This window comes from Hyposmocoma kahamanoa, unplaced genomic scaffold (genome assembly GCF_003589595.1).
Source record: "Hyposmocoma kahamanoa isolate Upper Pololo Valley unplaced genomic scaffold, ASM358959v1 99702, whole genome shotgun sequence".
NCBI lineage: Eukaryota > Metazoa > Arthropoda > Insecta > Lepidoptera > Cosmopterigidae > Hyposmocoma > Hyposmocoma kahamanoa.
The window spans coordinates 2,057,180-2,076,508 of NW_020656001.1; the positions used below are offsets into that span (position 1 = coordinate 2,057,180).

General features: G+C 36.3%; 2 protein-coding genes across 4 annotated transcripts in view; both read left to right on the plus strand.

Moving 5' to 3' along the window:
* The first annotated feature begins 3,181 nt into the window (after positions 1-3,181).
* Positions 3,182-10,338, plus strand: LOC113239214. 2 transcript variants are annotated; one of them, XM_026476111.1, is made up of 10 exons: positions 3,182-3,216; positions 3,636-3,813; positions 7,627-7,859; positions 8,607-8,733; positions 8,809-8,998; positions 9,073-9,202; positions 9,283-9,364; positions 9,449-9,579; positions 9,803-9,899; positions 9,980-10,338. In XM_026476111.1, exons 2-10 carry the CDS (start codon positions 3,663-3,665, stop codon positions 10,060-10,062), a joined length of 1,224 nt encoding a protein of 407 aa, XP_026331896.1. In that variant the 5' UTR covers positions 3,182-3,216; positions 3,636-3,662; the 3' UTR covers positions 10,063-10,338. The 2 variants fall into 2 exon arrangements, with proteins under 2 accessions (XP_026331896.1, XP_026331895.1); XM_026476110.1 differs by lacking the exon at positions 3,182-3,216 and adding an exon at positions 3,273-3,366.
* Positions 10,339-11,749: 1,411 nt separating this feature from the next.
* The window catches only part of LOC113239211 (serine/threonine-protein kinase tricorner), a 32,421-nt gene continuing 24,841 nt past the window's right edge, over positions 11,750-19,329 (plus strand). For both annotated transcript variants that reach the window (XM_026476104.1, XM_026476105.1), the window contains exons 1-2: positions 11,750-11,943; positions 16,447-16,527. The gene's annotated coding sequence lies outside the window, so the exon portion shown is untranslated. The remainder of the gene's footprint in view (positions 11,944-16,446; positions 16,528-19,329) is intronic.

Genomic DNA, 19,329 nt, shown 5'->3' on the forward strand with positions numbered 1-19,329 from the left:
TTTCATACTTTGAACTTAGAGCCGTCTTAGTCATAGAGTCGAATTTAAGTCATAAAAGTATAAGACGTGCCTTTGTTATTTCGAAAGTTTCATGTTAATTATTTGTTTGCCACAAATGTATGAAATAAATATGTTTTTAATGCCAAATATATACAGATTTATTTAAAATGTTGTTCCTTAATTTATCAAATACCTAGTGTATATTCCCCCATTTTCCCCATAGCTCAGGTCATGACGTTCCTAGAACTCTACCCTCCTCATAGAGGAGGGTAGAGTTCTCTCCTTGTCATAGAGGTCGTTTATTGGTGGTCATATTAGCATATCATACTGACATAGATAATAAGAATTATTTATATTGGTGGCGTCGAATGTTCCTATAGCCAGAAATAGAGACGAAATGTCATTTAATTTGTTTGAAAACTAAACGCACACACTCAACACTATTCTGCCAAATCATTACGGTGACAACCGCGCTCCGATTGGCCAGTCCGAATTCGAAACAATCGACAGGTGTCGTGAGTTTCGTCAATTGTTTCACTTCAAATCGACCACTTTAACTTGAGCATTGCTATAATGGACGAAAGTTGAAAAATTACATTTTTAATTACCGATGAAATGTGGTTCCGTTGGTTTTGTAATTGATATTTTGCTGTTTTTCCCCACACCACCGAATGGAACAGCCCCCATTGTTAGAGATATTATCTTTACAGAATATAATTGGAATATACGGAGACCTACACACAGGTCAGTTGTTGGGACTGTACTATTTCAGCTTTCAAATTTGTGGTTTCAGCGCAAAAAAGAGTTGATATTTAAAAGTGATATAAGGCCCATTTGCCTAATGTGTTGCCAGGGATATATTTTGGTTATATACTCGATGATTGGTGGTCAAATTTAGTCAGCATTAACAACCTGTAGGGTTTGTTTCACTTAAATTGAAGTGCACACGTGCACCGGTACAGTTTATTGTCACACATAAAAAAGTCAATTACGCTGTTTAACTTAACAATAAAACTGAAACTAAACAAGATATAAAAAATCTAAGGGGGTTCGTAGATCCCGTTCGCTGATCCTAGATATGTTATTAATTATATTATAACGCTTAAATTGCCTTAGTTATGATAAGGACGGCAGAACTGGAAGCTTATTAAGAACGAAGACAAACAAAGAGAGATAAATATGAGAAACGAGAGACGATACCCAAACTCGAAGCAAACAGCGGCATCCCATATAGTATGCTTTCAGCCATGGAACCAGAGACAGGCGGTGGGTTAAAACACAGTCAACCCGCCCGGGTTTTTAACCAAAAACCCATTTCTGCACTAAATATCATAGGCAGAAACGGCGAATACGCAATTCTTTTTTAAACGAAAAAGAGGCAACTCCATACAATAGGTACCCGCCTTGCTATCCTGTGGATTCTCACTATCACGGATGCCATAACAATTCGATTTGTATAAAGGTCGAACTTACGATCTAATATTTTTTTTGTATCGATTTATTTTAATACGATTTTAAAGCGAATCTATTCCTTAGAAAGGTAAGTCGAATCGTCTAGATCAGAAGACAATGAACATTTTGAAATAATATCATAAATTTCAACAGAACTCTATTTAAAATAATTATTTAGTTGCAAATTTAATTTACCGATTTAAATCCGGTGTTAACAAAGCTTTAAATTATAATTTATTAAAGATTAAAACCCGGACGCTTGCCCACCTCTGGACACAACATCGATTGAACAGCTTTATCTTCGTTAATTCTGAACTACATACATTGTTGATGCAGGTTTTTTACAAAGCGGGTGCCGATCCGGTTGATGATTTATAAAAAAATCAGCAACCGGATCGGCATATACGGATCCGGCATATACGGATTATAAAAAATGTAGGTATTTGTAAAAACGCGAAAAATGTACGTCTATTGCTGAATCTATCTACTTCATCTATGTACATGCGTTATTATTCTAAGCTTGTACATAAAAAGGCTTACTTTGGTATTGTAATAAAATATTATTTCATATGGTTTTTGTGACATTTCAATACCTATAACAAAAGAATAAATTTTCACGAAAAGAATTAATCTGTTTAGCTTTATCGTTGTAGAATTTTAGCAAAGTTATATACTCCGTCGTAAAGGGTTAGAATACAAAAATAGTGTTATCATAAAGAAAAAGGCTTCCACCGGTTTTGCAAATCCAAATTCCCAGCAAGGACTTATGGAAAAGAAGTTTAGTATAGGTACTAGTTTCAAATTTGTTTAAGCTTAGGGTACTTAATACTAAAAATGCGTGGTGGCTCGAATTATGTGTCCGGAAGTGTATTTTAAAAACAACAGCTGAGCTCTTTTTCGGCTTACAGTTTGTTTTTGGAAGGTTTGTAAATTATTCCAGCGTGCCTTCTCACGACTCGAACATCGGCAACGAATATCAGCGTCATTCATTACAGAGGCTAATACGGATGCAGATATTTTAATTTAACCAAATTATCCGCGGATGCAGATGCTGATATTCGCAACAACCCTGCACTGTAATATCAAAAGCAGCACTTTGAAAAAGTGCTACAAAATTATATTTCTAATTTTTGCAATATTTCAGATTAACAACATGCTTTGTGCATTAGATATTAAAGAATTCTATGTAGCCGTTAAAATTGACTTTGCAAACTAAGCTATGTCTATCGAAAAACAAATAAATCTGTTTTGAACCGAATGTGGTTGAATGTGGTTGCGGATATTTTAAGTGACGCAGATTATCCGCGGATGCTGATATTCGTAACAACCTTGATACAGACGTATTATGATAGTCTAACAAATAGATACTTAGCGATTAAACGACGGTAAGGTAAATCATAACGTAACGATATAATCTTAGATATACTAGTCTGGAGAGAAGTCGGAATTTACGTGCGAAATGTAATTTGAATGAGAATCCAAAGATCGAATACTAATAAAAAGGAAAAGAATAATTTCATCGACCCGATGGGTCTTGAACCCATGACCACGCTGATGCTGATATTCAGAACAACCCTGCTACATACCTATGTACTTATATGATATCAAGTTTAATAGCTTATAAATAACAATTTTGCGATTTTATAGCCAATTAACCTTATTGGCATAGAAAGTTGGCAGTTAAACGACTCTATACGCGTAGTTACTACTGTGAGCATCATGTGGCGGGTGACATTTTTGTTTTTGGTGTTAATAATCAATGGAGTAAGAAATTACTTGTAGCTTACACAAAATCGCAATCGGAAAACGTAACACGACCACAGAATAATATTAATCCGCGGAAAACATGATTACTCCCGGACGCAGCGAGTTGGCTGTGTGCATTGTTTGGGGCACAAGTCTGGGATACGAATGGTGTTGCATTATGTTGTTTTTAGTTTCGTTGTTGTACCTATTGTATGTTGCATAATTGTATCATTTTGCCGGGTTGTCTTTTAAGGGCTGTTTTGTTTAAAGTATATTTAGGGGACTTATAGGCTTAGATATTGTTAAAATAAAAAAAATATTTTTTAAAAAGAAAACGTTGCACAAGAGCTTTTCGGTCGATACCATCTAAAATCGTGCTACAGTATCCATTCAGCCTTTTGATTAATTATGAACGCAATATAATAATCTCCTTTTAGGTTTTAGGTGCTACTGAACCAACCAAAATGTCGGCACACGCGTTTACTACACCACCGGATGATATCGTACCTATGATGCCGGATGAGAACTTCCAACAAACCACAGTCATCGCTGGCTTGATGCCAGATTCATTAGGAGAAATGTTCAACTTCCTCGACGGAGACAGCTTTGGGATAGGTATATTCAAATTAGTACAATGAAAATAAATTACGACAACCGCCCACCGTAAGTTAATGAAAACTATACAAGGCAGTCAGTTACGGGGCGAAATATAGTACATTATTGCAGAGGCCGGGAAGTAAGGGATTGTTTACGAGTCCAGCAATCCCCGTTCCCGCCGAGGCTTATATAGTGGTTTTGTCAAACAATGTGAGAAAATAATAGGAGAAAATGTATAATAGAAAAAGTAAAAAATATGTTAATCAAAATTAATATTTTACATAGTATTTGCAGGCATTTTGAGTTATCGCTCTTCTCACTAGAACTTAATTTCGCGACAAACATGGAAAAAAGGCAAAAAAAAAAACGAAATTAGTTTATTTCACCGCCTTTTTTTAAAAATTATTAAAAAATTATTACGAACACTTTCAGTTGTGTGTATGAGTTTTTCTGTAGCCCGTTTACATACTTCATTATTAGTACGTAGATTTAAAACTCTAGAAAAGTGGACAATAAGGTTCAACACACACTGGCGCAGAGTCGAAACGTCGCGATGCGTCATGTTTTTTGCCTATAGCATATTCATCTCTATTTTGCCATTATTAAGGTACAAATTTGTGTTTTGCAAATCCACACTGTGATCCCGGCACACTAATGCGAGGGTCGTCACGCGTCGACGCGCGTCGCCAGGCGGTGTAGTTGAGAAACAGGACGCGACGCGACTCTTCGACTCTGCGCCAGTGTGTGTTAAACCTTATGGATTGTCATACGTACTTTGCAGGCCTTGGGCGGAAAGAAGTTACACTGTCCATAAATGACTATCCACACACATCAGGGCAGGTGCTAGTTTGTATGAACTGCGGGCCCGTCCCGGCGCCGGCCTGGACACGGACATGTGTGAACGAGTACATACAAAATATACGCAACGATATTTTTTTGAGCCTCTGACGTGGCACAGCCCATCCACGTCCCGGGCACGGCCCGGATATGTGTGGATAGACCTTTAATGTCCCTTCCGTGTTCGTTTTTTGAAAGTAATGCAAACATTTCAAAGCATGTTTGAGAAAAGTTTTTAAAGGAAATGAAATTATTTTATCGCGTATATTTGTTTTTCAAAGAAGCCAACGTTTAGGGAGCATTTATTTGACAAGAATTTGATCGCGCTCACCCCGCGCGGTCGAACATCGGAGTCCGCCTTGCCGCCGCGCAGCGACCGCGTGCATCTAACTGTCATGGCAAAATACGCTCTATTTGTGTAACTTTTACGTTTTAATTTAAATGAGCGTTCCGGGCACGCGGGCTAGCCTGGCATGAATTTGGTCTACGCGACGAACGCGTGGCGGCCGCTCTGTAATTTTATTGGGAGATTCGGCATTCATGTACATGAAGGCGTGGTAACTGGGCGGTCGCCGCGCGGCGGCCTCGCGAAAACTTTCTTCTCATGTAACTGGGCGCGAACAGGTCCCACTGTCACGACTGACTGAGATGGTAAAGTTATCAACCATTTATGTCTAATATATGGGCCCGAAACGTTGGTTTGTCAAAAGTCCGTCTAATTACATCTATTTGTCGGAAAGTGCGCGAAACTGGATCCATTCTCTAATTTACCACCCTTAGAGGTGGAATATTTTGTTCAAATTTAAATGGGACCAATACTGAGGTTAGTCTCTTTCCAACAAAAAATAATCATCAAAATCGGCTCAGAAATGTGTAATCGCGTGGTATCCTTCGTGCAAAAAATTACAGTCGAATTGAGCACCTCCTCCTTCTATAAAGTCGCTTAAAAATAGTTTCATTTCCTATTATATTCTTACCCAATCATTCGCTTTTTTACTTTGTTTAACATGTTCACAGCCCATGCCTCCACCTGGAGTCACATATTGCTTCAACCCTATACGCATACACATAAAATCGCAACTACAAACAAATATATTCTAATAATATGGATATCTTTTTGTGGTTGCAGTGCCACTCGGAGCTTTAAATCACAAAGATCTGAGCACTATCAATGACTGCACCCGTCGCCCTAAGACATAAGTTGACAAGTCCCACGTGAAACGCATAATGCTCACACTACTGTTTGGCGGCAGAAATAAGTGACAGCACTTCCCTGGACAAACTTTTTCACAAGGAGCGCTACTGCGACTGTACAGTCAAGATCACGTCAAGCTTGACACTTTGTACTTTGGACCGTTCTTATCGTAAGCATAGAGTTGGATTTAAATCTTAAGTGTCAAGCTTGACGTGCTCTTGACTTGTACTTATAGGGTTATTTTGTAAAATGCTAAAAACCTCGCTTGTCTATGTTACCAACATCATAAACAACAACTCTTGCTCCATGATTATTATTAATTCATAAATTTTGCTTTCATACAAAAATGAATAGATCGCTCTAAACGTAATAACTCTGTGCAGCACGGGGGTGGCAGTTGTCGCGGAGGACGCTTGCGCGTTTGAACTTATACTACCAAATATTCATATAAAAAATGTCAGATAGTAGTAGTCATTTCCAACAAAAGTTGTTGTTTTTTTTTTATTATTTATTTAGGACAACCAACAAGTACATAGAATTTTGATTATACAATTCAAATGGAGTAGGTATTGTTAAAGTGTTGTACCACAATATGCAACAGTGAAACACCGGCAGTTAATTGGCCGTCCGTTGGAAATAAGTCCGCCTCGGATCCGCGACTACCGCAAATTAAGAGTTAATTATTTACATACATAATATATACTTTTTTCACACTTTTAATTTATATAACATGTATACAATATATATTTCAAATACCAATTATAGAAAGATATGATAAACATTACAAATAGGAAGACAGTAAGATGTTAACAAACATACCTAAATAAAAATTACTTGTGCAACTATATTTATACTGCATTACAATTAAGGCATGAAGTTGCAACTATTATAAGTCACGTAAAATAAAGCTGCCTGGTAACAGACTAGTGATGCACCAAATATAACCAAATATAACACACTGCAGTCGCTGTACAGTCTGCATAGTCTAGGTATAGACGAATAAAGGAAGGCATCCACAGATCTGCAGCGCACGCATGAGACGGATCGAATCAAACGGCTCCGTTTGTGGCAGTGCGTCCACTGTATCCGCAGCAATCGGATTGCCGACGCCACTTCTCGTAGCGAGCGGACGAGTGTAACTTGTGTGTGTGAGATAATGGATTTTGATGATTTGGATTTTGGAACAATTTGTTGTGGTGGCTTGTTTGTAGGCAGAAGAAGAAAGAAGAGAAGAAAAAAAAGGAAACATGATATCTGGATACTTAATACGCAATCCGAATGACGTAGTCGGCACGCATCCGAAAAGTCCGAGCATCTGTGTGGGCATTACCGGCAGGCCGGTGCGTACGGTCCGTACGATGCGGATCAGTGAACGCAGCTGTATGAACTTCTATACAAAAAATACTAAAATCCGTATAATGCGATCCGTCCGATGCGTGTGCTGCGGATCTGTGGACGCCTACCTTTAAGCCCCAACAGGGTACTACGTCTAGGTGGGTGGAGGAGCTTGTTTAAAATGTTAGTAATATAGTTCTGCAGGGTTGTTACTAGTTTTCAAATAACATATACATTTTGAGAGTAAAAGACAGAACCTACACTATTTCACACATATTCTTACGGGGATGCGGGGAGTTGATTTCAGCCTTTGGTGGACTATGAACGTGTTAAAGTTAACTATTCAAGTTTTAGTTAGAGTTGCGAATTTAACCCGATCATTATGACAGGTGTTTATTACGAAATTTATTACGATACGATGAGCTAAAATCCAATTTTTACACGCGAATTTTAATTTAACTCAGGACCGATGCACGAATTCGTATATGGGTGGCAAGCGATAGTTAATACGATGAGCATGAAGAACAACGTGGAAGTTCGCAAACGTGCGGGCCTTCAGCGTTTTGCTCTTGCTGGAATTAACGGCATAACTCTTATCTCTCACATCGGTGCAACGGAAATTATGATCAACGGTACCAGAACGTATTGCTTTGGAGGTGTTTCAAGGCCTCCTGGTAGACGAAGCGTCATATGTAAGGTATCGTGATCTACATATTGTACGAATTTTTCAGGATCATTGTCGTGCTAAAAACTCGGAAGTTTGTTAATATCTAGGTACCATTTAGATCAGCTATAGGCACTGAATCTTTTCTTGCTACGTTGTCATACGGGCCGATGTATTGATTTAGGTGGTGGATTACCTTTTTTGTAAGTGATTCATATAACATGTGTAATGGGAGACCCTCCCCATATAATGAATAAAACACAAAACCTAAATATATCCGCTCAATACCTATTTCAAAAACTTCCAAATTTTAAAAAGCTTATAAGCTTAGCGTGATGTGGCGGGACGCATGCGGCCCGCGGGCTGCAGGGTTGAGTATAACTGATTTAGATCATTATTAAACTCGAAAATAATTCGATATTAAAAATATTTTCCTGCATTTAACAATTTTTATACCAAATTTTCTCATTTATTAAGACTAGACTAAAGTGGCTGACACCTATTAATTTATTATTATTCTATAAGATAATATTTTAAAATTTATTTAGAATTATTTTAGAGCTGCCACAATAACTGCTTTTCCCAATTTGTGGGTAGAATAAATAATTAGCGCTCACTTTTGTTTTTTACGGCATTCCACAATCTCTTTTCAACATCATCGTCAATCAACATGTTTTTTCATAACCCAAGAGATGAATAAAATTATATGAAGGAAATTATTAGCAAAATACTTAAAGATCTAATTTATTTTGTTTCATTATATTGATGCACAATTTTCAGGGCGCTATGTACCAAGAAGGACGATTTTCTTGTAGAGTGCCATACCTTCGTTTTCCAAGTGTGCTAGGATATCGTTACTGTATTGATAAGTATGCGACAGTAAATTCACTTGATGGAACATACAAAAGTTAGTATTTATTACTGACACGTTTGCAAGCTATTTATCAAATGGTTCTATTGTGTTTTATTGATAAACTTACAGCCGCTTATTGTGCACGTGGAGAAAGTATCCCTAAGTTTCACTACGATTACATTTGCGAGCGAAGAGACGTCAAGATCAAGCACGTCAATCTCTCGGATCCTAACGAAAGGTTTAACATTAGAAATCCTGTGGTGCGGAGAGCTGAATATTATAGAGCTCCATACGATATACTGAAGGCATGTCCAGACTGGTAAGATCGCATAAGACAAAGACGAGAACGATTTTATGTGTACTATCTTGTTTGTCCATGGATTAAATTTATAGGTATGGTTGCAATCTTCATATTTCACCAGAAACTTTACATCAAAACTTACCAAGTGGTTTGATGGATGCCAATGAGACAGCTTTTGTGGGTCATGGAGGAGCATACTGGCTTTCCCTTTATTACACTCAGGTAGGATATTAAAAGTGCACAAGTTTCTTAAAAGTCACATTAAATAACCGCAATTAATTATGTCGGCCTGCTTATTTCAGCTTTCTACATACTCAATTTACTTTCAAGCACATGGCGAGTATCCGTGGCAATCTAATAGACCTGTGGTCAATGTCGAGAGAGGTATATTATGAATGTTTAATGACATCACTTAAAAATATTTTAAGTGCATAAGTTACAAATATATATATCACTTTACATTTACAGGTGGTATTTGGGAGCAGTTACTCAAGGCCAACATTGGTCCGGACATGAATTTACATTACAATCTCAATGGCATTTACAACAGATATCCAGCTTCTGCTGCTCTACCTGATTTGATGCGAAACGATGGACAGGTTTGATACGCTATGAAATTATATTTATTTTCAATGCAATGTGTTTTCGAACGTCTTGGCCATAGCAGAGTAAAAAAGAGTGCCGAAAATATTTGTGATATTCGTTTGGCGAGACTTGTGTATCAAGACGAACAAAGTCATCGTGTTATTTCTTTCTTAACTCGTGGTTAGTATTTATCATACACAACTGATAAAAAAGTTTATTGTTGTGCCCTTTTACCAGGTTCAACCAGCGAATTTCAGAACTGAGAACCGAGAACCAGCTTCAGAAGATATTATTGTAGGAGCTTCCGGCCATGTGCCTATAGACGGTGGACAAGGTATATATAATTGCGAAGAGTTTATATATTGATTTAATTGCTATCATTCGGTATTATTTATTTTCGACTTTTCGTTGCAGGTAAAATGGATGTGGGTTCTTACAAGTTAATTCATGATTCTCAGATACAAGCCAGTTTCGAACATAATAAAAATTACTCATAATTGTTTTCAAGTTAATTTTTTCCCCTAATCAAATAATTCGTTTATTGTATATTGGTAGTTTAATTATTCTTATCGTATATACAATTCTTTCCAAGAAGAAATGCCTAGTTACAGCCATTACTCTGTTACTTTTGTCTAAGTCAGAATTATGTTATATTCTTACAATCCCAGGTACGCGATGGGTGGGCTAGCAATAAATTTATGTATACCTTACATCGAAATTTCATTGCCTGCCAATCCAAGCACCTTATTACTTGCTTTATGTTTAAACGCATGCTCTGAAAAAGCTAAATAAAGAAGTGACTAGAGCAGAGTTGTGGTTTAAGTAGAGAATGGACTATTATTACCCTGATCCTATACGTAATAACTATCCTTCATTTTTTTACTGATACGAGGAGCTTTACTGCCATTCAAAGTATTGAAATAAAGATGGAGTACATAAATATATTTAAGATCGAAGTAACTATTTGAATAGAAAATTGGAGTTTTATGTAAACGATCTTAATTAGTAAAATAAATTTTTAGTTACATTATATAATATAGTACTAAAAAAATAATGACTATTTTTGGAAAAAGTAAAACACTTGAAAGGCGTGACTAATGATACCCAGGTATCCATAAAAATAAGAGCTAGAGCTTACTCTGTCTATGGGTCGTATTCCAGAACTCTACTCAATACTCAAGTCAGGACTTGAGTATTGCAGTGAGCACTGAAAATCATACTCAAGTATTTGCCATTAGGGTCGTATTTCCCGTGCTTGAAATCATACTCAAGTCTGCTCAAATCCTGACTTGAGCATTGAATAGAGTTCTGGAATACGAACTTATGTAGGTATGTATAATTATTATTAAAATTGCACCACTTATTACGTTCCCATAATGATTTTACCATTTCTGTGTATATGGTAGCATGCTTCATACAGGTGTATAGAATTTAAGTACTTCGGTGAAATCGAACACCAGTGTTAGGTAATAAAATATTATAAACAAAGTAAGTAATTCTTCAATAATTCATGACTACGCCCCCGTGAATTACTGGATAGTTTACTAAATAATAATAACATTTTTATTTAAAAAATCGACCTCAAAAACTTGCTTATCGGCTTTTTTATTGGAATTACACCTAATTGCCAAGTTTTCTTGAAATCTGTTAACGGAAAGTGTGTGAAACAGGCTTCATCCCCTAATATGCCGCCTTTAGAGGTGGAATATTTTCCTATAATTCAAATAAGACCAATACTGAGATACTCTCTTTCCAATAAAATAAGAATAATTAAAATCGGTTCTCAAATTTATTGCGTAACTCACACATAAAAAACAAAATACAATCGATTTGAGAACCTCGTCCTTTTCCGAAGTCGGTTAAAAATACAGATGAATTGAGAACCTCCTCCCTTTTTTACAGTCGGTTAAGAACAATATCCTTTCTGACTACAGTCAACGAAAGAAAAATAGGTATGTAAATGGCAAATACAATCCTTGGACAAACTCTTCCGATGGCAACATTGAATTACTTTTTAATTTTATTATCTGTGGTTTTGCTTAGCTCGTTGGAGGTTGGTTTCTATTCTACGAACTGACAGACATTTTCCTTTGTGCAATTTCTTTCGGGTCGCTCACGAAAAATCCCGTTACTTCGCTTTTGTAGTTCATCTGTATAACACAGTCTTTGAGTTTATGCGACGCCGACCTTCGCTTAGTGGTACGATTGAAAAGTTTTCTCTGAGTCAAGTAAAACGCACGTAAAATTAATTTGATCGGTTTAAAAATTATCGATTTCGTTGTGAATATTATATTGTTTATATGCTGTGTACTTGTTAAAGTGTGTGAAAGCAGTTGGCAAACAAATAACAAAATTTTCGTCCCACAGTACAAACTAAGGTAAGTGCCGTTTAAACTTACACCAAGCGCGAAAGTAGTTTCGTGGTGGTTCAGTCTTATGACGCCACTTGACGCAAATAATTCTACATCTTACGCCTCGCTAGTTTCCTCTCTAGTGGAATTATATTAGTACCTAGGTTCATGTCCTATTTATAGATCGTGGAAATGAATTGACAGAATATTGGTTTAGTGTTGATGAAGCCAATCATGTCAGGGATTGCATTGACAGTCCATTTTGTTTGTGTGATTAAGGAGCACCTGTTTTTTGACTCGTAATCGTATCGCCACTCCTCTGTATGATATCCTCCCACCTAAAATCCCCTGTCCCGTTAATATCAACTTCCTCCTAACATTAATCCACTCTCCCTTTGTGAATGTGGGTGTAAATTTATTTTAAAAAAACAATTTGTTTCTCTAATAGTCTGTGGTAGGTTCTCTGTCGTTGTGGATTCTCCTCTCATGAATTCTGTTGAAATTCACCAGTAAATTTTTTGAGTAAAAACGCATGTGTTCCTCAACTTGACATTGGTGATATCATCGATTACTTCAATGGGGCCATTGACTTACAAATAAATGGACGACGGGTCTAATACAAAAACCACGAAAAAAATGTCCCAAGTCAACCTATTTAAACATAGTGACATGTAAAGGAATATGAAAAAGCTAAAACGTTGAATTTAAATTGTAATGTCATCGCAGTACTGTCTAATTTTGCTTGCTTCGCTGTCAGTCGAACAAACGAAGACTAAAGCGTGAATGACGCTCTGTATACGATTTTAACACCCTATACGTTTGGACACTTTTTAGCACGGACCCGACGTCCATATAATTGTAAGTCAATGGATGGGGCCATAACATTTAAAAGAGGAAGAGTAATTTGAGAACTTTATTCCAGTCTGCTATGTGTACAAGCCAATACTGAAGTAAGGGCAAGTGTGAGAATTTAAGTTCCATAAGATCACTAAAACAAACGCATTTTAAATTTTGTGTCTTCTTTTTTTTTGGGGTTCCTATCCCATTGGAGGTTGGATAACATCATGGCCATCTTGACTTTAGAGACTGAACCTTTCCCTCAAATTTTTCAACCAGGTATGCTGCTTTCTACCAACACTTGGTTTTCAGTCATTTTGTCTTATATGGATAGGCTGGAGAAATTTACACTTATTGTTCATCGGGAGGTGCCCAAGTACGACATCTTGTGATGGTGTGACCTCCTTACATCGTCATCCCACCTTTTTATTGCTTTTCTACGGTTCCAGGCCACTCATATTTAAATTTAAATTTTGAATTGTCAGCAAACACGTCTTCTCTTTAATTTTTTGAACCCTTTATGAGTTACCCAAAATTTCTTGTGCAATAAACATTTTAAAGATCATAAACATTAATAAAACGGGGCTAACATTTATAAAACTGGATTTATTACCACTATTTCTTTACCTTTTTTGAATTTTGAACCTTAAATGTAGAAAGCAAGATGTATGGAGGCTGCGGAGGCTGTAAGGGTTACTACACCCCCTGGTTACATAATAATCCTCAGAACATTCAGCACCAGCAGCGCTCTCACAATCTTCCTGCACTTAATGGTGTTCATTACCTCCACTCTGACTTTTATTGAGTACTTCTACATTTGTAACTTAGTCACACCACGAGATTCTCAAATTATGGTTGTTATAAATATAAAATATAAATTGTTGTGACTTGGACTTCCACACAGAAGTGTGGAAGTCCAAGTTTCTACTAGGTCCAAGTTTTATTTTGTACGATTTCAAAATGTTTTGGTGACCAAAACTTTTTAAACACATTTTAGACTTTGTGCATGTGAGTTTTGACTTTTGTAAGGATATTCTTGAAGATATTAAAGCAACTTTCCGATTTCCACATTTCGTCTGTTGTTGATCCTCTCAGCATTGTCTATCAACAAAATTCACCTGCCGAATTCTGTAGAGTAAAATAAATGTGTGGCTTAATTTGAATAAGTACATGTCAAATATTGGGCAGAGAGAAAACAGAGAACGTAGATTCCGGCATGAGGTAGATGAAACTCCTATGCATCTCCTAACCCAGTGCTCTCTAATGGGAGTAAGAAGTTCCAAACTGGGTAGGCACAGGCCACACTCAGAGGACATAAAAACTGTTGGAGCCGTGAAAGTCAGTTTTTTAATGCTGATCATGCTGGTCAATGTTGGCCATGGGTCTGAAATGTAACTAGTGGTGATCACAATAGATCAGTTAATGGTCGCAGTGATGAGGAGCTGCATAGGCTCCAAATAATACAAATAATAATAACTTGACATTGGCGGAATCATGGATTATTTCAATGGGGATATTTTGATTTCACAGTAACTAAAACACTTGAGTTACGGACATTTGAAATAATGCCATTACCACTAACACTTAGATCCGTGACAATATGGAAAGATTTCTATAATAACCTAAATTGCCCGGGACCCCAGAGATGTTGACACCATAAAACAGGCATGCAAGCCACTCGACCACGGATGTCGTCAAAATAAATATAATTATGAATATCAATTACCACAACTGAATTGATAACATCTTGAAGAAAGGCCAGAGTATGCTTTGCACAATGAGTTAGTGTGAAAGTATTGCAACGTGTTGATGAGGCAAAACATGTATGTGAGGATCGTAGTAAGTGGAAAGCTATATGCTAACTGTGATGAGGAAAAAGCATGAAGTGAACATGTGTAAAAAATGTGTTTTGGAACACATAACGTCTATTTAAAAATAATTTTAGTAACTTGCTTTGTAGCCTTATTGTATTGTAACATTATTATTATTATGGTGGCTTCTTTCAAGGCCTACGCGGTTCCTCGTCACTGCGACAGTCAAATGAATTGTGATGGCCTCTAATTACAGTTCAGAGCGAAAGCTAACAACATTAAAGAAGTGAAGGACTTTACTTGCTCTGACAGTTTTTATTTCCACTGGTTGTGGCCTGTGTCTTACCAGTATGGAACTTCGCAGGGCCATCAGGGGTAGCACTGAGAGAGTATCATCTGCCTCGTGACAGAATCTAAACCCTCTATTTTCTCTCTGCTCAATATTTGTTCAAGCCTCAACATCATGTTAAGGCTCTAGTCAGCATTCGGATTCATCACATTGTAGAGATAGCTACCGTCTTATTATAGGTAATAGCATCTCAAGATAAGTATTTCAACGGTTTTCGCTCTACTAGATTTGAACTTGAAAAATTTGGTTCCCTGATATCCCGCAATATGTATTTTTCTTATCATTATTATGATCATTTATCAACTTGAATGAATGTTAAATGGACACTGTATAACAGGTTCACTTTGAACATCTCTTAATTCTAAAATTAAGAGATTATCAAAGTGAACCTTTTATACGTAGCTGTATGAATAGTTTAGTAAAAAAAAATTAAAGTATCTCCACTTTTGTCGGCAATCTGAATACTGATGGAGTGAATGAGCTATTTTTAGACATGGCAACATGATCATGATGGACATGATCATGTCGCCATTTTTATAAACAGCTCAAATAAATTTCTAAGTAAAATGTATGTAATTTATCAAGTTTTAACAGGTAGCAACATATCTTAATAATAATAATAAGAATAGCCGTTATTGCTGATACATTTCTCAAATGTTATAAAATAATTCATTAATAAAAAATACAGTACAATTCATTAACAAAATCTAAAAAATAACCATTAATAAATTAATACTAAAAATAAAAATAATAGACATAAGCTCCGCACCAGGGAAACCATGTGGCTTGTGTGCCATGGACACACATAGAGACAGCCACAAATTACACCCAAACTCACGAGAGAAATAAATGTAGTCCATACAAATATTTCTCCTGGCCCGGGAATTGAACCTAGGACATCAGCGTGGCAGTCCGGCATGGTAACCGTTCGGCCACCGAGGCAGTTAATTGAAAATTAAATAGTTTATATATAGTTTAAATAGTTTCAAGATTAATAATTCATTATAAATCTGTGTGCCACATTTTTCTATATTTAAATTACCTCCACATCATATATCCGTTCGTAATATCCGATTTTGTTTAAATTAAAAATAAGGTCGCATGTGACGTCCATCATCTCATCTCATCTGATGGAAAGTGACGATGAAGTCGACGATGGACCACACACTAAATAATGCCTATTCACTCTCGCCTTGAAAAGGTCCAAGTTATAACAATCAGGGAACAGGTCTGCAGGCAGGGAATTCCACTCCATAGCCGTTCGCCATGTAAATGTGGAAGCGAATTACTATGACATTAGTAACATTAGTGTTACTTGCAAATAACATTGGTTTTTTAAAACTCTGAGTGACACGGTAACTGTTATAGACAGGTGTGTCGCTTACCATCAGGTGCACGACTTGTTTGTCCAGTCACTGTATCATTAAAAAAAAATGGAAATGTATAGTGTTTCACTGTCTTCCACAGCTGGATGGATGTTAGCATGCATATTGAGTAGTAAATTTTGTTAATAATTTATATATATTGTTGCAGAGTGAGCCGTGTCTTGGGGCAAAAGCACCCCGGGCACTACGGTGGCCCCAGATACACCGGAACCAACGCCCCAGCCTCCGGGTGAGTTTGCGATAATAGTAAATTCATAATAACAAACAGGATAAAAAACCTATATAACCAGGGATCAGAATAAGTACGGTTTTTTTACCTAAACTTCGAGGAACATTGACAGAAAATGGATATTGCCTTACGACAATATTTTTTAGGTCCTGGACCTGTTCGGGATTCGAAAATCAGTTACATATATTAATCACTTAAACACATTTTCTGACACGTATAAGTGTGAATAGGCAGGTTTGGGCGCGCGTTTGGTGTGCCAATTTATAGAAGATGACGTCTGTAGTGATTCCGAGACTGGATCGACTAAGACTTTGTAACGATTGGGCACTAAAGATATGGGTCCCATACAAAAAAAGCACTTTTTTTCTACTAAACGATTAGATTTATGGCAAAATGTTATATGACAATATTTAATAAGGACAATGGGATCTCTATATTGGCATTTTTTTTAGAGAGTGAGCGTGAAAAAAATAATGTCCGCATTATTGCTGATCCGACCCACTGTGTCGCAAAGATAAATATAGTGTAACTGTCCTGTCCTCAATTACGTAAATTTTTAATGTTCTTAAATGATATCCCGGAAAGGTCCAGGACCTAAAAAATATTGTCGCAAGACAGTCTCCATTTTCTGTCTATGTTCCTCGAAGTTTAGTTAAAAAAACTCTACCTATTCCGATCCCTGTTAATAACATTTCCCATATCATTATACAATTTATTAGTATTTAACGCATAATACAGATTTGTTGGATTGTTCATTAGTTTTTTTTTATTGCATCGTATAAAGAATGAGTCATTGTACAAAAAATTCCTTGTGTTTTCTAAAGTTTGTCATTTAGGTATATTGTTTTATAATTTTATTGACAGCATTATTAGGTCTTGTTGTGTTAGATTTGAGATTAATGCGCGTTATAGAGTGAGTTACTCATGTTTCTATTATGTTGTTTATATTTTTGCAACCGGCTACAAACAAAGTTTGCTAAGCTTCAATAATTTACATATTATTGTTATTTAAATTTTGTCTATGACTAAATCAACTTCAAAACACGTTAAGGGGCTACCTCAAGGCAGCGTACCATCAAGACGTGGCGTACTATAAGACTTTCAAAGAAACATGCTATAACGCTTATCGGTGTTTATTTTCGACACCTTGCAGCTCGTCATAGTCGATGGTGTAACTCATATTAGCGAGAACGCTTTGCTTCCTTGAACATTTCGTTAAAAATATCGCTTAAGATATGTTTTGTACACACGTAGTGTTGATAGCTGTGTTGGAAACGCTGATATCTATTAGTTCTATTTGCAGATTATAATTTTTAGGTACTGTTTTGTATCTAATGGACTAGATTAAATAATAAAAAAATGAAACATGCGAAAATGTGCGACGCCTTCGTTAATGTCACAAAGAATGTACTGAGGAATTAATTTAGCACTGTGACATCTAAATATACACGAGAACATTGCACCTTACGTCATTTACATACCGTACAAATTTGCAATTTTAAAAACTGATTGTGTAGCTTCACTTTGACTCAGTACATTAAGTAATGCGGCATTGTTTGCGTGACACATAGATGACAATTTTGTTTGTTCTTCTACTATGTTGTACTGTTTGTTTTGTATTATTTCTATGTTTATTATCTCTGATATAATATTTATCAGGTCATGAAATAAATTTAAAAAAAACCTTGAAATTATGAATCTTTGCCACCAATGTAATTCTTATTGTCAGTATTTAAAGTTGTAATTTATTTGTGTATTGGATGTGTCTTGGATCGAGGTGTTAGCGTATAAATATCTTTTTATTTTCTAGCTATATCAGAGGGGCCCCTTTAGTTAAAGTGCTTTCGTTTAATTTACCCATCGAGTATATAACTAGACACAGAGACGAATAAGGGTCATCCACCCCTGGCAACTCATCAGTCAAATAGGCCTTATATCACTTGTAAATATCAACTCTCGTTAGCGTTGAAATCACAAATTAGAAAGCTGAAATAGTGCAGCGCCCACAACTGACCTGTGTGTATTTTTCCGTATATTCCAAAAATATTATGTATTTATTGTAGTAAAGATAATATCTGTAACTATGAGTGCGGTTCCATTTGGCGTTATGGGAATAACAGCAAAACATCTAATTACAAAACAAACGGAATCACATTTCATCGGTAATTAAATATTAAATATCGGATCGCAATTGTCACCGTAATGATTTGGCAGAATAGTTTTCGAACAAATTAAATGACATTTCGTCTCTATCGAACATTCACATACTAAAATAATGTTATTTAATAAATAAGGGCCTTGTAATGTTTTCCTGTCAAATAGAATACGATAGGTAACATTTTTGAATTTTGAATATTAGTCGGACTCTTTCAAAATTTATTAAACTCGGTCTTAATAATCTCAGTACAGAGTACTAAAAAAACCGACCTCAAAAGTACGTGGAATTACGTCTATTTGCTAAGTTTCATTGAAATATCCCCTAGTTCGTCACTATACAGGACTTGATACTGGAGATAATAAAAATTGGTTCTCACTACGACACTACTCAAAGTATATCGAGGGAAAAACGCCTTAAATTGATGAAATAGCAAAATCAACTAAATAATTGCTAAAAGTAATTGCTCCTAAATTAAAGTTAGGCGCTATTTATAAAAATGAATCTTCATGCGTGAACAGCCACCCTTTGAGGTGGATGATTTCCTTCAAAATGAAATGGGACCACTATGGAAGTACCCCCTTTCCAACAAAAAAAGAATCATGAAAATCGGTATACAAATACCGGAGTTATCGCGTAACATACAT